Here is a 19,725-nt window from a genome sequence, read left to right as displayed (position 1 = left end):
AAGCTATAAATTACTGATGTTATTCTTCCCACGCATTGTCCTAACCGTTCGTTCAACAACTTTTTCTAAACTTCGAAAACCGATTCAACGACACGCTGCTCAGGCGTCACCATCATGTCGTGAGTCACGTAGTTGGTATGATGGCACCGCGTTATTGTTTTCCGTTGCTTCATCGATTACGCGATGTTTCAAGAAGGTTTAATAAACTTCTCAAGACTTTTCGTATCGAGAAATAACTCGCACACACTCAGAAATCAAGAGAGCCCAAGGCAACCTATCGCAGCGAACATCATTTCTTGTGCGGGAAATGCGTTATCAGTGCCAAAATATGAGCTGGACCCAAACAGAAGGCAACAAGTTCGTAGGAAAAATCAGCACTTGAAGTCACGCACAGTCGCCAGAGCTGCAGAGGAGGCTCAGGCTGTAGCCAGCGTTCGAAGAGCAGGACTTGGGCATCACACGGTTCCCTTTGTGTTTAGGCCGACCCTAAGACGAGGCCTACTCTAAGACGAGGCCTACTTTGCTTGGACTCGGCACCCCGTACGCTGCACTGTGTGGGCATACACTGCGCATTCCCTTCGTTCTTTCACTGTTGACATTGCTTTGCCCCAAGAATTGCCACAGCGCATGTTATGGTTAAGCTACTATTGCCCTTGTTCGCAAAGCTGCACCAATTGGAAAGCATAAATTTCCGCCAGATAAAAGTCCGCCGGACCAAACAACAGTAAAGCAGTGACCCGAATAATGTTAAACACAAGGAATCCCTATTCCGAAAAAGCAATCTCGCATGCAATCACACACACACAAATTGTGTGCGTGCGTGAGCGTGCGTGTGCGTGCGCATGCCTTGTTTATAGAATATCTTATTTTTGATTAAGATGAGACAAAGCACGCACTAGACTATTGGGGAAAGGATTAAACTCTCTAATGTGGCTATTATATTGACGTTACTTTCGTAGACTCAAGGGTATGCGTTCTTTCCTTACTCCTGCCAGAAGGATGGCAGAAATAGGTCTGCAATAGCAGTGGACGATTAACGGAAATTCTAAATTACATATTAGTATCTCCTTTCTTCTTATGGAATACGGGAATTCAAGTTTATTATTCATTGCGTTTCAAGTGAATCAGTGAGTGACCTTGTGGACACCGCGAAAAGCGCGCGCTTGTACGCCCTCAACTAAGCTTCAACACAAAGGGTTTAATATACATCTGACGCTGGCATTAGAGGCGCACACATATATTTAGAAATACTAAATCGGACAATAAGAAGCGCGTGTAACACGGAACCTGCCTGGAAACCAACCGTTTGCGCAAGGCTTAATGCATGCAGCGAAACCGGTTGCGTTCATCATGAAGGGGGTTCTTGACCAAGGTACCAAACCAGAAAGGATACAACTAATGCTAAAAACATCATAAACCAGCGCTGCGCTTTAGTAGTTCGTGGAGCCCTGCATAAATGTCTCTACGGTTCTAGGTAAGCGTCGAGAACTCCACAACAAAAAGGTTTTAGTTCGCACGCTCTTCGGCGCACGAACAAGTCAGAGCAAGCAGCCTTTGCTTTAGCGCTATTTCGTGTCAATATGGATGAAGTCTGCCTCCCACTCGTGATTGAATGCTGGACAGATACAAAGCTGAGGTAAACAATACGTAAAAGGAAAAAAAGAAGCATACTGAATACCGCGGTGACACGTACAAGGGGCGGGAATTCCTTACGTACGTTTAAACTTTCAACAATCAGAACGTGAAATTGAAACGACGGTGTGAGACATTTTACACTCCGGGGATTTCAGTAGCAAGCCGCGAATAATTTTCTCTCGGGCAAGTAGCCAGAGTCGGTCGATGAACGCGGCTCCGCGAAGCTCTTCGACGAGCTCGACATGCTGTAGCGCTTGAGCTGCGAGATGGCGTCGAACAACGCGTCGGGAACTCGGGCGTCCTTGGTCTCGGGCAGCTGCTCGACCAGCAGCAAGGCCACGATGGCCAGCGACAGGCCGAGCATCTTCCGCACCGCCGGGTCCTGGCCCTCGAAGAGGCTCGTCAACGCGACGCCGCCCAGAACGCCCGACGAGCAGACGGTGGCGAAGCCCGCGGCGCGATCGGCCGTCGCGTACAGCTCGAGGCAGTAGACGCAGGCGACAGCGAGGTTGGCGAACGCGGAGGCCAACACCAGCTCGCCGACGACGACGTAGACGTACGAGTCGCCTCTCGGGAGGGCCAGCTCGACGAGGGCTAGTAGCGCGATGGCGGCGCAGCTCAGCGGGAGACCCAGCATCAGCGCCTTCTTGCGCTCGCAGCGTCGCAGAAATCGAGCCGCCAGCAGGACGCTGACGGCACGCGGGATCACCAGGACCGCCGCCCGCCAGGAGGACGGAGCTGGCGAGGACAGATCCCGTTCCGGTTCGCCGCATTCCGACGTCTCGCTCATGATGACGATCAGGCTTAAGAAGAGCGCCGACAGCGACGCAGTCCTCGCCACAAATCCGGGCAGGACGATCGTGCTGGCAGCGCTGCCAGGTTGCGGAGACGCCTCCGTGGTGCGACGTTCTTCGGCTATCGCTGAAGCCCTGGCATCACGCAGCTGCCGTACAGCGGCACGGTCCAGTTCGACGTCGGAGCGACGCCCTCCTCCATGAGGGGACGTGGCATTGTGCCTGTCGATGAAGTCGGCGACGCCGCCGGTGACGAGCAGCCACCGCGAGGACTCCCGGACGGCCTGGAAGCTGGTCAGTAGCAGGGAGACCGGCACAAGGAAGGCGAACGCCAGCGTTCGTCGGTCGAACACATGCTCGGCGGCGCTGAGAAGGCAAGGAGCCCAGCCGCAGATAATGCTCGCCGCCATCACCCCGCACAGGTAGTCAGTCCTGCGTTACACCACGGCAGCTTTATCGGTTTCTTCACTCGTTCCAGTGTACCCGTGAGGCCCCATCGGAAGGCGTTCTTGCAGCTTGGCGCGACATGCTCGAGCCATTTAGTTTCGAAACGGCAATGCGACTTCTGGAAGGAGCGAATCAAGCGTAGCTTGAAGGGGAGCTCTCTTTTGAACAGGCAACTGTTCCAGGGGACACAACATCGTTCCAGAAGAGCTATTTGTACAGGTCTGGGAGGGGGATCATGGAGAGGTGAAGTGCTAATCTTAGAAGGCGGGGAGGGAGGCAAAGGCCATGCCTCTCCAATTGGATCGGTCTGGGACTCTTAGTGGACAGTGGCTTGAAGACTGCGCTTTCACATAATCATCAACATCAGCAGGCTGTCTATGAACATCGTGGTATGAGGGGCACTCCCAGCAATCTCCAATTACCCCTATCTTGCGTTAGCTAATTCCAAGTTATGCCTGCAGATTTCCTCTTTTCATCACACCAACTAATTGGGTGTCCTCGACTACTCTGACCTTCCCTTAGCACCCCCTTCTATAACTCTAATAGACAACCGGCACACCGTCCTACCTTTTAAGTCACCTACCCAGCTCCATTTTCTTTTTCTTCTAATGTCAACTGAAATATCGGTTATACCCATCTGCTCTCTATTCTTCACCAGTTTCGGTATCACCTCTGTCGTGTGGTGACGTCAAGACGCGGAGAACGCTCAAGCGAGACATTGCGAGATTCTGACACTAGCTCCGGCTCGCTCGACCGCCTGTATGTTCCTGCATCGGCCTCATAACAAGCAGCACCATGGGAGGCCACCAAGTGAGCCTGGGCGAGTGTCGAAGAATCGCAATGTCCAGCTCTCACGTGACCACGTCCTCCCTCCTGACGTCACAACGCGGAAACCTGCAAAATAAAACCGTGAATAGCTGTAGAAAATGCATTATACCACATTATTCAGGGCGCTATATGGGATTTCTCAGTACTTTTTCTATGGTTCAGATGCCTAGGACATTCATATTAAGAAAAAAAAAGGATGAGTAGTTGGAAATATCCTGTCAGTGTACAGCATGTACAGGATAAGGACACATCCTTCACGGCTGCATTTTAGTGAAGATCATAGTCTCGCAAACGATACTACCGACAACTATCTCATCGTCACTAATCACGATTATCGTTGTAACTTACTTTATAAAATAAAGTGGGGTGGTTACAAAAGAAAAGGTCTATTACGTTAGCACATGACCCACTGTGCCTTGTGGGGGAGTTGACAACTGACAAACTGATCCAATGCAAGATCGTTAATAAGTTCCTAAACTGTCAAATATACACGGGTCAGACAGCTAACATAGGACGGTGGCGTAGCTTTTCTATAGTCAATATCCGACAGGTTCAAGTCGCCTCTCAACAGAACGTGCTCAGCACCTGAAGTATAGCCAATGCTTCAGACAAAGCTTAAAGCGGGAGCGCATTGTCACTGTTTGGAGAACGATAAAAAAACCACCCAAAGCAACATGATGCGCACCAGACAGTTCAATTTTACGCCACACAGCTTTGCACTCAAGGAATTGTCCACGATATTGACACGCTTTTTAATCTGCTGTCAACCAGAATGAAAACGCCACCACAACTTCGCGGTAGGAGTTTGCATGAGATGGAAAAAAATCTGTGTTGCGAATGATGCCGTCTCAGCACGACTCGGTGCCTGAGATGATATCGCCGTTCGTATAGTAGACACGAAATCCAAAAACGCATCCTTTTTTTATGCTCCAACAGTTCTCGATCGAAGAAGGCAAGTGCTTGCTGATTGCACTTTTGCCGTCGCACCGAGCGGTATTGATTTCTATTGTACCGTTCCAACGTTATCGTTAATCTTACTATATTATTCCTTCAATGACTCCTCAGAACCTCAACGGGCGATATGCACAATGGAATACGGCAGCTCGCAGGCACAACAATAGGATTATTAGTGCTTCCAACACATTGGGCACTGTGGCCTTCGAAAAAAAGAAAGATAACACTGCACGCCTGCGCGTCTGCAGTCACAGTGTATTCGCTTTGGTGCGTAATATTAAATACACAGGAGTTCATCAGTCTGCGTCACGTAGCGGCAGAAATAAGCTACCTTTCGTTCGATTACATTTATCCGAAACCGGTATGGACCCTCATGAACTGGTTCGGACAGGTTTAAACCGTTGCTTCGGAGACGAGCCTAAACGGAACCGGGTAATATCCAGAAGCAAAAGGGTGGCTGCTGGTGAGGTCGCTGAAACATTCTTCAGGCAAGGCGTAATCCTTTCTAGTGGGCAAATCGGAGAAAGAAACGAAGAAGGTGACAGTTCTGTTCTTTTTACAATAAGAATTTCTTCTTTCTCTAATGAATGCTTCACCGTTTGTACACCCTGGCTAGAGGCGCGACACCCTATCAACGACACCACGCTCATCTGCTCCGTCCGACTTAGCGGCAGCGGAAGCTCCGGCCACACCGCGTTAGATGACATCAACACGTCTCAAGAAGCCGTTTCTAACGTAGAAGACGCCACGTTGTATCAAGCAGACCAGGCGAGTCCGAAAACAGCCACTGCGTCGAGTGCCACCGAGCGTATGGGGCTCTTGCATTGCCCAGGGGGCGCTGCGAAAAAGGTGCTAAAAAGCGCCCTCTGTGCTAAAATGGGTCGTACCAAGCTCGGTCGTCTGCTTCGGAAAGCACGTTTACAATATGGACCCGCCATTTTCGGTTGCGTTGTTTCACGGCTTGCAGCGAATATCGGGCGCCGAAGATTTTTTCAGGGGTGGCACGCTGCGTAAAGGCAAGAAATTATGCAGTGCCGAATACGTGTACGCTGTTCAAGAATTAGGCGGCGAAGTTTTAGCACCGTGTCAATCGCAAGTGAAGCGAGTCGCGTACGAAGTGGAACTTCAGGTAAGGTTTGCACGCTAGCTGCTAGATTCAGGCGCACAAACGCGAGGAAATGCTTGCTATAAATGAATCCACAGCAGCGATAAGCAGACATCACATGTACGGAACTGCTCGAGCACACGACGGTACGCGCCGCGATGTACGAACTGCTCGAGCGCACGATCGTACGCGCCGCGACGGCAGCGGTCTTTCGACATGCCGCGAAACGGCGGGCCTCCTGCAATCTTTGTTGACTGCATGCGGCTAAACAAGTAGTTATGCCTGCGTTGTAGTAGCGGCCATCTGTCCCTTTTAGTAACTGGTAATAACTGATGCAATGCATATGAGCTCGCACGTACGTGCGAATCGCGCTCCAGCGCGAGCTCGTGCGCTGCTCGCTTGATGTAGGTTTTAATGACAGCGCTCGAACATCGATGTGCTGCAATCAATACTGCCATTTTTCTGCGCTGCCACAACGTGCTGGCTTGAGATCAAGGATGAGCGCATTTAACTCTCTTCACCTGTGCTGCTCGTAGTGGAGTAGTGAATTGTCATCGAATGAGCCCGACCATTTGTGCCCATTTGCACACACCTGGTCACTTCACCACTTCGCATCGGTCGAACTGTTAATTGTCGCTGTGGCCGGGTCTCGAATCGAGAATTACCAGCCATGCCTGCTGCTATGTCGGTCGGCTGTCGGGACTGTAGGTGTAAAAGACCGAACATTAGAACGCAGATAATCCAGCAAGCTTCAAGACAGGCGAAGCAGTCAGCATGGCGCAAAGTTTCGCTAACTCAGCGCGACGAACTGCAGCTATGCAGCGCGCCCGACGCTCCACTTCGTGAGGCCTTGAAGGAAAACGGCAGAATCTGATGATGGGATTCAGGCCTTCTTAATTGTTCATGGCAGCCCACGGCGTAGAAGTAATGACGGTGACGCCTTTTCGAGGCTGGGCTAGGTCTCTCCGGATCGGCGTCACCGATTCCTTCTGCTCCTAGCGTTACGTCCCACGGCGCACGGAGAGTCCCGTTTTCGTTAAACTATAGGCTGCGGCGAGCTCGCATCGTGGTCGGCGTGGTCTGTGAGAAATGACGAGCCTTTTCGCACTCTCAACAGGGCAGAAAAAAGTGCGAATCGACCCAAAACTCGGCCTAGAAACGTGCTTCGCCACAGCCAGGGTTGAATACGACTCAAGCTGGTACGACCCAGATATCGTTTCCCGCGCCACCACCAGGCGCCGCTACTATACCTCAAACTCCAGCGCAAGAAACCCATACCATGGGATGCAACATAAAGCACTCTCCCATCGCGGCTAAAACAGACAGACGCCTATTATTAAAGGGAGCTTTACGCAATTAGACGGCGCTACAGCGCCCATTAAAAAAAAGAAGTCTATAGATAAGTGGCGTTCATAATGCACTCCACTAGAAGGCTATCGTGCTTTCGCTGTACTGCCGGCAGTCACAAAAAGGACCGCTGACGTCATGGCCGCCACGTTTGGAACATCGCGCCTGTTCGTCGTGAAAAAAAGAAATGCACAATCACCGACCTGCTGGCTTCGTAGGTGACCTCGAACAGAAGAACGATGGAAACGAGCGAGAAGCCGTTCAGCGAGCCCGCCACCACCATGCGCAGAAGGACGAGCTGCAGGAACGAGTGCGCGTGCACGGTCAACGCCGCGGCGGCCACCGCGAGCAGGGCGCAAGCGAGCAAGACCGGCCTGCGACCCGTTCTGTCCGCCATCTTTCCGAGGAAGGGCGCGCAGACGAGGCCCCCGAGGTAGGTGTAGAGGCACGCCGCGAGCACCAGCCACGCGTTGGAGCACACCAGGTCCCACTCGTTCAGGGCCGTGAGGACGTCCGGAGGCAGGTCGTAGTCCCAGTCCCTGCACGGGAGCTCGCCCCGAGGCCCGGCGACGACCCCGGGCCACAACGCCGAGAAGGACGCGGTGCCCGATGTGGCTGCTGCTGCTGCGTCGTCCAGAGAGAGAGCGAACTTGCGTGAAGTTATATCGCAGTATCGGCCAACGGGCGAAGCAATAGAGAGCTTTAGTTTAGGGGACGCAAGCGGCTTGCGTACACAAGAACTAGGGCCGACGGTACTCCGAATGCACAGACACTACGTCCGCGTCTGCGCATGCGCAGAACCGTCGCCCCTGGTTCTTGCGTACGCAAGCCGCTTGCGTCCCCTAAACGACAGCTATCTAACGACTGCGATTGTGATGCGGGATTTTATGTGATCAACCTCGCCTCCCCACCCGCCCAACGTCGTAATCGCGCACCACATGAGCCATACGTAAGCAGCGCGAGCAACCGAAATTTAGATAGATCGCTGGCGCATGTGGTACACACGTTTCGTTTGAGGGGTCCCTGATCACGGCATTCCTGATCTGTAACCGAATGCTGTCAATGCAGTACTAAAAAAATACAGACAGAGCTTGCGAAACTCCTGGAACGTAAACTGTCAACCACTTTGCGATAACGAACTGTAAGCAAACTCGTCAACTGTAAACGCGCCTGTGCGTATACTACGCACCCGTGCCGTGCGAGTAGGGAAACCTGTAGACGGTGCATCTGCTGTAGCGGCCATCAGGACCCACGGGAACGGAGGCGTTCTTCCACGCCTGCGCGCTCAGGTTGGCGAACTCAGGCGGCTGCCTGCACCAGTGGTCCACCGCGTCGAAGGGCGCCAGCAGACGCATCGACTGGTAGTGGAAGGCGAGCGCCCCGAGCGACAGCTGGGCGCAGGCCAAGATGCGCAGCTGGTGCGATCCCTGGCCCAGAATCTCGCTCGTCGACGGCTCGGCCGACGTGAGGCGGTACGACTGCACGTCGCCGAACGTGACCGTACTCAGTCTGCGCGACCTGCGCTTGGGCGACGGCGACAGCGTGGGGTCCTGGCCATCGTGAGAGACCTGCACATGCACATGCCAGTTCAGACAAGAAAATCAAAGGGACCTCAGGAGGCGCGGGTTGAAATTGCGCCGCTGCCATGCTTATCGCGATATCTAGAGAAATTGCGGACCACGTGGTGTAACAGAGTGATGAAATATTTGCGGCATCGGCCAATCGTTCCACGAACACACGCGCTCGTCCCTATGCGCTCCGTCTCTACAAACCCGTGCGGTGCCGCGAAGGCTAGGGCTCGTTATCAGTGATTCAGTAAACGAGCCTAGTGTGCGCGTTCGGAGAAGGGAAGAGGGTTCTGCCACCGCGCGCTGTTAATACTTCAGGCAAGCTTCCTTTAAATCGTCATCGCGCTGAGACAGGTTACAGGCTGACTATGGATGAGCCTTTCTGCGGATTCTCTATCCTGGTTTGCTGTCGCGACCCGTAACTTTGGCTTCACTGCCCGGAGTCGGCGAGGCAGAGTACGGCTACCCAGTTGATGATAGGGACCGAGGATAGTATGCGATGACCATGCAGCATGCACCAACAACCGGAAGGGCCCAGGGTCTACTTCTATATCTGCTCAAGGCCAGGCGAGGGCCTCCTTGACGGTAGCCAAGCCCCCTTGTCGAAAACGTCCGCTTCATGCTTAAGCTTCCCTTTTTGGCCAAGTGTTGACTAACTGTAATCCCATGCGTTGTGGGCCAGTTGTGCAGTCGACCTATTTTTATTTGGATGTCCTCCCCCGAGCTGAGTCGGTGTTGCGGACGCCAAGATATCAACTAAAAAGCATTTCATGTGGCGTTCTATTTGTGGTCACGCTACAGCCAGTTTTCCTCGGTGTGAAATGGCAGCACTGCTAAATATACACTATATAACCATATAACATGTTTATCGTGACACAAATATATGATCGAACTATACAGCAATCTTTTCGTGGCTTACCGCCGGTGATGGCAGCTCCGAAGACGGCGGTATCACCAGCCTGCCATCATTCTCGATCGGGGCGTAGCCGGACACTTGTCGGCTTTGGTCCAATACATTCTCGGACTCGTCCACATCTCGCATATCAATGGCCTGTGTACGTGCACAAAAAGTAGAAAAAGAAATAACTCGATGTAGCACCCAAGTATAGCCAGGCACATCTTCGGTTGACGACCGAAGCTTAAAAATTCCTAACGAGCGAGCCGCCTCCACTTCGAAGTCATCAAGCATCATGTCACTGTTACATCGGTGACCGAAGTGCTGGTTTATAAGAGCAGGAAGAGTGAGAACAACATATCTACATCATGGGAAACAATGCCAGAAGAAAACTTCAACCGGCAGGCTAGCACAACATGGCGCAATACAACCGCCAATCCATAGTTTCGAGCTCCGAGCAACTGACGCCACGAGCATCGATCACGAATGGGCAAAACGGCTAGAACGGTTCCAACACTTCCTCGTCACGTCCGACATTAGCCTGGACATTCGCAAGAAAGCTAATTTGCTTCAATAAGTCGGTGAAGTGGTACTCGACATCGTACAGTCTCTCCCCGTTAGTACGTTAAAAAACAACGTCACAGTAGGACGCGGCCAAAGCAAAGCTCGACGCCCACTTCGGACAACAACAGCCAACACTACTTTCGTTGTCTATTGTTTTCTACAAGCAAGAAAAAAATCCCCGCCTAAGCACTTTGACTGAACATTTAACCAGCGAAGCTGACACGTGCGGTCGAGGTGTTTATCACTGGGTTAATCCTGAATGTTCATTATACGACGGCTTGGTAGGCTGCCGGATCCTCGGTACCCAGTTGCTGCTTGCGCTCGGCTGCGCAAAGCTGTTTTTGTTCCCGGGCTGCAGCATCGGCACTGCGTAGACGAGCTCGTCCCCGATTTGGCTCGCGGCGTTGCTGATCGAAAGATGCCTGCTCCTCAGGAGTATGTCGGATGGCCTCGCCATTTCAGAGCTGGAGGGAAATGCTGCGCGCGCGCTCGGCTGCGATTGATGCCAACGACATCACTATACTGGCGAAGCCAATAACACTCTTTTTTTTTTCACATGCGCATGGGTTTGCGCCAGGGAAGTTTTCCGCGTGCAGGCGAACGGCTAGACATTTGACCCCTTTTTGCGGTGATCCCGTGGGCGCTGCCATGTTTGATCACGTAGTGACGTGTCCATTGCCTTCAACTGCCTGCGTTGCCTCCCTGTTTACAATGGGTTTGTATGACGCCGGTGCGGCTTAGCAAACTTCTGTTTCGGGAGATATCGTAGACGGTGACTGGGTGGACGAAACCAAGCTTTGGCCGCAGCTTCAGACAACAAGAAAAAGCGCTTTCGAAGCTGATTAAGCTATGTCGAAACGGCGCTAGCAACGCACATAGTGCTTGTTCTAAAACCGGGTCCAAATATGTATTCAAAGCTATCCAAACTTTCGTCCCATGAATTGAATCAGGACAAGTGTGTTTCGCTCTTAGTTCTTTATTTGGCATATATATTGAAGCAGCGGCTTGTCACATTTCTGACTTCCTCGGAGAGGTCACTATTTCATTATTTTCAGCCTAATCGCTCGCGGGTTCTATTTGTTCATGCTGCGCGCAAGCCTTGAAATGTAGCTGTCTTGTAACTTGTAACACCTTGTAGCGAAGATGTATTATCGCTAGTAGCTCGCCTATTCTTGTGGACCGCCACGAAACGTTCAGCTTCGACCACTGGAGCGCTACCAGTGTAGTCAGTCATTTATTTTGTGTATATGGTGCACATACATTCAAGTGTGCGCCAATTCACTCATTGACACGTTGGCGATAGAGTAAGCGTAACAACGTGGCGAATGAGCAAATTTCTGTATCCTCGAGGAAAGCGGTCAATCTCGAAGTGCCGGTAATACGTACGGAATGTTGCAGCAGCGGTCAGCAAACTTGGCCACATAGATTCATTCCATTCCTTAATATGCCAGTCACTATTTATGCAGCCAACTACTGCACACGTCTTCAATCCACATGATTCAATCCAGCATGATTGGAGCACAGAGGGTATGCGGAAACTCGGTTGCACTTCCGACAGCTGACGGTACAGAAGCAAGGTGGAAGCGGTAGCGGTTTCGTACTCGTGCGCTGTCGCGGAGGCAACGTGCGGTACACCACCGAAAGCGCCATCTAGTTTCTTTATAGCAAACTGCTCCACAAAAATAGTCAATACAGCTTAGCCATAAAAAAAAACGCTGTTGAAAAGTTTGGATGCGTGTTACGCACGGGCCTTGACAGCTGTTCCGGAAGGGTAACTTTGCCAACGACGATCCTCAAATCAAGGTTCACATCACCCTGGAAACAACGTCGACCCGTCTGCGGAAATGTCACACGCTAAAGCCACTGGAGTTGTCAGAAGTCCTAGAGTAAGGACGACGGTTTGAAGACCTTGAACGCGACGTAGAACAAGACGTCTCCGAGATCGAGAAAAGAGCACCAGCCTGCATTTTAGATAAAACAGCACGACACGTACAGCAAATCGTGTTGCAACGTCGGGGCATCATCGCCGCTACAAGCGACATCGAGGCGTAAATCCACCTTCTCTACAATCCTATGAAACGAATGATGTGACAAGCCAAACTTTTTTCACAACTGCGTTTGTGTAATACCCACATAAAGGTGGTAGGTTGTGCTGTCTGGGGACAAAACTTGCAAGGCCTGCAACAAAATCGGGCATTTTGAGAAGCAGTCTCGTTCGTCGCTGCATTTACAGCAGCAAGTCATGAAAAGCTCAAGCAGTAACGAGTATGTCATTGTAGCTATGACAATCCTAACAGACCCCCGGAGCAACGGTCCAAAGTCAACAACAAACCCACCGTCTTTCTTATTGACACAGATGCAAAGGACGATGCAGCGGTGTCAGTCATCAATGAAAATGGTCTCTCTTACAGCTATGTGAGAAGCTCTGTTTGGCATACAAAGAAAATTGCACCGAAGAAAAAAATTTCTTTACCCAGGAGTTCTGCAGCAACAACTGCTCTTGACTTTGTACTTGTCACATGATAAATTGACAAACTTTTAGAGGAAAAGCCAACCGTCCAAATCATTCCAAGATATACTACAAGAAATTAAAAACTCAGAGATTGTAAGATCTGCTTGTAGACGAAAAAGTCCCTGCACTTTCCCAACCTCACAGATGCATACATATGGCATTGCACACCCGTACGGAGCAGCAGTTGATCTCATACCATCGCTGTCCGGGGTAGTTACCATTTCCAAACCCCATCATACTGGCGAGATTGGGACATGCACTGTCATGTGCATTCTCAACACAGTGCTTCAAAGCGAAAAACAGCTGCACCCAACTGTAGAGGACATCATTGTGCCATTGAATTGAGCAACAGTTTTATCCAGCTTTGATTTGAAGAATGGCTACCGTCGATTGAAATCCTCTAGACAGCTGATGACGTTTTCCACAATTGTTGGCCTATTTCGCTGCAAGTGTCTCATCTTCGACACTTGCAGTGCCGCAGAACTCTTATGACACAATACGATAAACAATATCGCTAATGTGTTGAACGTCAGCGACGATATGTTGGCCTTTCGTACAATTGAACAAGAGTTCAACGCTGCATTGTGCGGGGTTTCTCCTCAGTCAAAACGCCGGAGACACCACAATAAGTCAATTCTCTTCTCCGCACGGTGTATTATCCCACTTGTTCTTTGCGGAACCTCGCCGATCACACTTAATCTTTACGGCAGTTGACACTCAGAAAGCAACTAGTGAATGACCTGACTGCCATCATCAGGCCTTCAACAATCAGAAACAAGCCATGTCAAACGCTTCTAGATGTGCCCACTGTGACCAGTCCAAACACACAATACATGTCGTTGATGCCATCGCTTACACCACATGCGTTTTGTGCAATTCTGAAACAAACATCGTCATATGCAAGCAGAGCGCTAACAGCTGAAAGCTGCTGTTCTCAGATCAAACGGGAGATGCTTGCAGCTGTGTTTTGCACAGATTACGTTCTACTTTACTTGTGCAGAGCCAACCTCGGTCGTCTCACAGATCACAAGCCTTTGGTTACTATTCTGGAAAACCCCAGATCAGCTCGCGATCTGCCCGTATACCGCGTTTTGCTTTACAGATACAGCAGTATGCATACCACGTGCAGCATACTGCCAGCAGCAGAAACACACCCTGCTTCCTAAAACATCCAGTGCCCCTTGAGACACTGGAAACTCGAATCGACAACAAAGTACTCGATTGCTATGTTTACTTTATCCAGTGCCACTGCATCCCAAGAGCCTCAATAGAGGAATCAGTCAAACAAACAGATCCACAACTGCCGCGGCTTGTGAAAGTCATCCCGCATATTTTGCTGTGGATGTCAAAACTAAAGCCATTTGTAGCAATAAGAGCACGATTGGCAACAACACCAGAAGGTATTAAACCCAATGGAACACGTCCGGTTCCCCTGATGAAACTTCGGGAACGTGCTGTACAACATGCACACCGTCGACACCAAAAGATTATGCCGACGTGTGGCTGTCGCCAGACACGGAAAGTAGCACATCAGACCTCTGCGACAGCCCGAGCCTCCCCATCAATGGTATCCTATCCGTGACAGGAGACAACCCGGCCACCTTGATGAGTGCATATGCTTGGTTAGGCTTGTAAGGCTTAGAAGATATCGAGTATTAAGTGACTATAAACTTTGCGTGTGAAACATTTAAAATGAGAGTACAAAATGTGTGCTCAAAATACTGGGGAAACGTTGCGCTAAGTAAACGCGTCAATACCGCGTCAAGTGTCAGCGTTAGTTCGTGTTTATTGGCGTGCACAGTTTGCTTGTGTTTAATGGTTTGTTCAGTTAACCTTCTTGTGCTTTCTCAGTTCAACTTTTTCCTTGTAGTGTAGCGCCCGACTTCAGCCACATACGATTCAAATGGCACACAAGGTTGACACACAACAAGAGAGCTTCCTAACCAGCGAGTCTTTTCCGCGTCTGAATCTATTGCAATCTAAGTCATGAAGTTTCATGCCAACGTTACTTAGGATAGATATGTTGTTTCATTGACCTATCGATATATATGTCACCGGTCAACAGTGGCCTCGCGTACTTTAAGTTGAACAAGGCAGAGTCGATTAATCGATCGCCTTGACAGACTTCCGCCAAACAGAAGCCCGTTTGCCTAATTACGACACGACTGCGTAGACTTGATTGATTGATTGATTGATTGATTGATTGATTGATTGATTGATTGATTGATTGATTGATTGATTGATTGATTGATTGATTGATTGATTGATTGATTGATTGATTGATTGATTGATTGATTGATTGATTGATTGATTGATTGATTGATTGATTGATTGATTGATTGATTGATTGATTGATTGATTGATTGATTGATTGATTGATTGATTGATTGATTGATTGATTGATTGATTGATTGATTGATTGATTGATTGATTGATTGATTGATTGATTGATTGATTGATTGATTGATTGATTGATTGATTGATTGATTGATTGATTGATTGATTGATTGATTGATTGATTGATTGATTGATTGATTGATTGATTGATTGATTGATTGATTGATTGATTGATTGATTGATTGATTGATTGATTGATTGATTGATTGATTGATTGATTGATTGATTGATTGATTGATTGATTGATTGATTGATTGATTGATTGATTGATTGATTGATTGATTGATTGATTGATTGATTGATTGATTGATTGATTGATTGATTGATTGATTGATTGATTGATTGATTGATTGATTGATTGATTGATTGATTGATTGATTGATTGATTGATTGATTGATTGATTGATTGATTGATTGATTGATTGATCGATCGATCGATCGATCCGACCGACTGCTGCACTGGCCCCGTGTCCTTAAACTGGGCCACGACGACACGTCCAGACATAGAGAAAACGTGCTCACTGCCGACATATCCGGATCCGAGGCACCGTGCGTGATGCCGGTGCTCTCTGAGGTCTCGGCAGCCAGCGCGATGGACCCGAGCTTCTCGTCTCTAATGACGCTGCTGCTTCTGCCGCACGGCCCGGCCGCACCGAGGGTTGTGGTCGTCGTAGCGTTCTCGGGAACAACCTCGGGCACCGGCGTCGAAGTGGCGCTGCGGTTGGCAGCCAGGTCGGCCCCTGGGTCGATCGAGATGGTCGTCGACGACACGGCCTCCTTAAGGGGCGTGGATGCGTTGGATGGAAAGAGCATGCTCGCCTCGGAGACACGCGATAGTGACGGTGTTGGCGTCTCACCAGCATGCCTCTTTTTCGATTTTCTGCAACAGGGCGATCGGACGACGCCTTATCAGCACGTGCACTCCTCTGAGCAAAAGTTTACGAACTGGAAATTTCGCGCTAAAGCCGATTTTCATTTGCGCATTTCAATGTAGCTTGAATTCGGGGATCGCAGTCGAAATGTGGCGTTGAGATCTTACCAGAAAAGCCCGTCAATTTCATCTTGTGGACCTGAAATACGAAATGATTCAGTTTCTCCACAAGCCTGCGGTATGCGACTCAATAGAGAAGTGGCACACTGAGAAGGACCCCTCCCCCGGAACCTTCTGTGTTAGTAGTACGTGGCCTTACCATTCTTTCCTTTTTCACCCCCTCGTCTTCCTGGTTTAAGAGCGTAACCCTCTCCCCAAAAACAATTTCTGGCGATGTCTGTGCTCACGGGTGCATGGCTTGGCATAGCGCGTGGCAAAAGTGGGGCTGCCGCCATAAACCTTTATGCAAAAATTAATACAGAGAACTCTGACATAGCGTTTGTTTAACTACAACAAGAATACTGGGCATCTTCTAATGTTCGTGTTTGTGTGAGTTGCATGTTCTTGTGACATTTTTCGTCCCGCTTTAACTTACCTAAGTTCCAAGAAATCATATTTCGCTGTACCGGCAGGGAACAATTTTCTACGTACATGCATAATCTATGTGAGTTCTTCCGTACATGGCAAAATTGTTTTTGCTATAGTAAACTTTGCAAAGCCGTTTCAAGCCAGAAGAACGAAGCCAGGCAAATCCTTGTACTGCCCATCATTCTCATTACAGTGTTCTAATTCTCATACTGACTGAACCACCATGCTTACTGGTGGTTCAGTCAGCCCGGGAACATGTCGCCATAGACACTAGCGCCTGAGTTTCCTCCAGTATTTTCTTAAGAAACTATGAGCTACGCATGGCCTCCAAGAAAGCGTGCTGGAAGTAGCTCGCGCAATCTCCAAGGACACGAGCTAAAGCGGACCCAGTAAACTTCCGCACTTGTGTAATCACAGTGCAGTAGGCTGAGAGAGGAGTGGTTTGTTTTATTCTGCATCTGATGCGCCGAATGTGTCTTTCTTACATTTTCAAATAAAGTACTCTCCATTCGTGCCCTAAAGACCTGCGCATATAATTTCTCGTGCGTTCGACGGCAAACTTATCAATTTTTGATTAACTCTAAACAAGAAAGCGTTGTAAATTCATGGGCCTTGTTTATAATATTCTAAAGAGTCGGAAGAAGCGATGACGGTTGCACGAAGTAATTTTGGCTTCTGTGTATAAAGGCGGATGTATACCTTTTTAAGAAATTCATGTAGAAACCCGTGCTGCGATTCTATGCTTCTGATGACTTGTATCACGATTGGTATCCCTGCTCCTACTGCGAAAAAACCCAACCTTTTCAATGCTAAATGCCAAGCCCTATCTTCGAGAACGTTGAGGCGAGCCTGTTTTTCCACAGTGGTCACGTGTATCATGGATAGGTTAGGCAACGGTCCGCTTGATGATTGCGCTGCATGTTATCATACGTTCATTTCCATAGTTGATCTGTGGAGATATTATGAGTAAAAAATGGCGTTTTGTTGTACGTTCGAGACAAGATTACGCCGCTTTTCTTCTACGTTTGTCTCTGGTCATCCCTGTGAATCTGCAACCGGGTTCCGGGGAGGGGCCGGAGGAAGGAGCAGGGGACTGTCGCTGAATCGTTGGTTCGTCCATTGGTTCGGGCTACTCGCATACTTTGGCAATGGTCTTTGATGGTTTCTACGCATATTTTTTTTCAATAAACGCAAGAATTAAGTATGACGACGAACGACGCAACTCTGCTAGCTGAGGGTGAGGAGGGAAGAAAAATTATTAGCGGAGGGTGAGGATCAGTGGGGGAGGGCGTAAACATTTACAACGAGAAGATGAGGATGACGTGAGAAGGAATCGTCTGTTGGGTTCGGCAGAAAAACAACAACAAAAAGTATGATTATCCCAGCTCTGCTGGCGTGTGCTTTAGTCTGAATAAAGAGAGAGATTAAGTTGCCTTAAATTTCAGTAAGCCCGCACTTAGATAAAATGGGCTTGATCCAGCGCCGTGCGTGAACTGCGAAGAACGCGACGTTGTTATGAACGTTGTTTTTAATGCGGCTGGAAAACCTAATTGTTCGCAAATTCGAGATATAGCAGACGACTACTCTCCCGACTGCCACAGCAGGGCGCCAGGCGGCGTCCAAGTTTGTGGCATCTTAGTGATTATGCACTAACGAAAAGGGCCCAGTAACGCAGCAGCTCACCTCCTCCTGGACGTAGCCGAGGTCCCCGTGCCGGCCCGGGAGCGACTCCGATAACGCTTCGGCGCCTTGGAGTCTTTTCCTTCTACCTTGGAATACGTGCCTCCTTCGCTCATGGTGCCAGTTGGACGCAAGGAGACGTTCTTCTCGGTCGAGGAACTCGATCGCGGTGAAACACGAAACGGCGTTCGATTCAACTTCTTCTTCGTAACCTTTTAGGCACGTGCCCTCGGCTAAGGCACGCGGAAGCTTTGGCCCACATAGAGTTCCAAAAATGCATGACATTTTTAGTACGAAGCCCCTTGCTGCGGCACTAGCTTTTGTTTTCCATATATACAACAATGATGTCCCAGAATACTCGAGAATATACTTTCTGTGTCTTTCTGTTGTGCTTCGCACTGCACCAATTAACCTATGGTCACGGCACTTTACCCTACCTAGCCCTTCTGCATCCTGCACTATGCTCGGATCTGCAGAAAGTATGAAATAAATTTCGTTTCTTGTGCCTCCTTTAAGGGTCTTCCAGGTCCACTGCCTGTTATTTCGTTTCTTGAAGAAAGTATTCACTATTCGAAGCCTATTCTTTTACGTCAATTCTAGCAACATCTCCGCTCTAGTGTTCCCAGAATCGATGCCGTAGTTGCCAATTGCTCGTTCCCAGCCTGCTCTTAGTCCACTTTTGCACTGAAGTCGCCCATACGGTATACTGCGTTTGCACCTTTCTCGTCGCTAATTCAACATCTTCATAAAACTGGTCTATTCCTTCATAATCGTGAGTGGTGGTTGGAGCGTAGCCTTCTACTGCCTTTATTCTATACCTCCCCATATTCAGCTTTACTATAGTACTATAAGACTGCTACCCTCACATTAACGCTGTAGAATTCAATGTCACTCGCTATGTCCTTATGGATCAGATATCCTATCAGGAAGACGTTTGTAGCAGAGGACGTGGCCGTTAGTCACCACTGTATAAGCAGCATCGGTTCTATCTAACCTCTCTAAAGTCAATAATATCCCGGGCAATGCCTGGTAATTCCTCACTTGAGAGGGTTCGCGCATTCAAATGTTGTCAGGTTCAATTTCCAGTGGTTACCTGTCCAGATCCAGAGATTCTCACATCCTCTGCCACGTCGCAGGTCTGACCACCACCTTGATCGGGTTCTGCGCAGCCGCTGAGGATTGAGGGCCCTAGCTTAACAGCAGGACTCGTGAGGCACGTAGTGGTAACGTACTGTACCAGGGAGGCCAATTCTTGTTCTGATGAGGAAGTGCCTTTTGGTGAAGCTCAGCATCCCTTCGTGCAACTGCACGAAGGCCTGCTAAGCGAGGCCAGTTTAAGCCCACTAGCTTTCGGCAATTTATTTTTTTGGCGGTGTCGGTAATGCAATAAAGCATAATAATTAAATGATTGCAGGGTGCCGTTTTCGTGTAGTTCACTCTTTGATACCTGGTTTTTTTGTCTCGACGTGTGCTCTTTTTCGTACAAGCGTAACTAAAGCGAGGCGACGCTGTGCCACACATGTTTCTTCAATGGCGAACT

General features: G+C 49.3%; 2 protein-coding genes across 2 annotated transcripts in view; both read right to left on the bottom strand.

The window, feature by feature from the left end:
- Positions 1–19,725, bottom strand: part of LOC139061021 (uncharacterized) — a 230,374-nt gene that overhangs the window by 102,112 nt on the left and 108,537 nt on the right. The window lies entirely within an intron of this gene.
- On the bottom strand, positions 1,488–18,372 carry LOC139061025 (solute carrier family 22 member 7-like). The gene is made up of 6 exons (XM_070540446.1): positions 18,189–18,372; positions 15,569–15,926; positions 9,598–9,729; positions 8,300–8,678; positions 7,314–7,734; positions 1,488–2,861 (listed from the first exon to the last, which is right to left on the bottom strand). The coding sequence occupies exons 1-6, from the start codon at positions 18,299–18,301 to the stop codon at positions 1,787–1,789; spliced, it is 2,478 nt and encodes an 825-aa protein (XP_070396547.1). The 5' UTR covers positions 18,302–18,372; the 3' UTR covers positions 1,488–1,786.

This window comes from Dermacentor albipictus, chromosome 6 (genome assembly GCF_038994185.2).
Source record: "Dermacentor albipictus isolate Rhodes 1998 colony chromosome 6, USDA_Dalb.pri_finalv2, whole genome shotgun sequence".
Classification (NCBI taxonomy): Eukaryota; Metazoa; Arthropoda; class Arachnida; order Ixodida; family Ixodidae; genus Dermacentor; species Dermacentor albipictus.
This window is presented reverse-complemented; position numbering and strand designations above follow the sequence as displayed.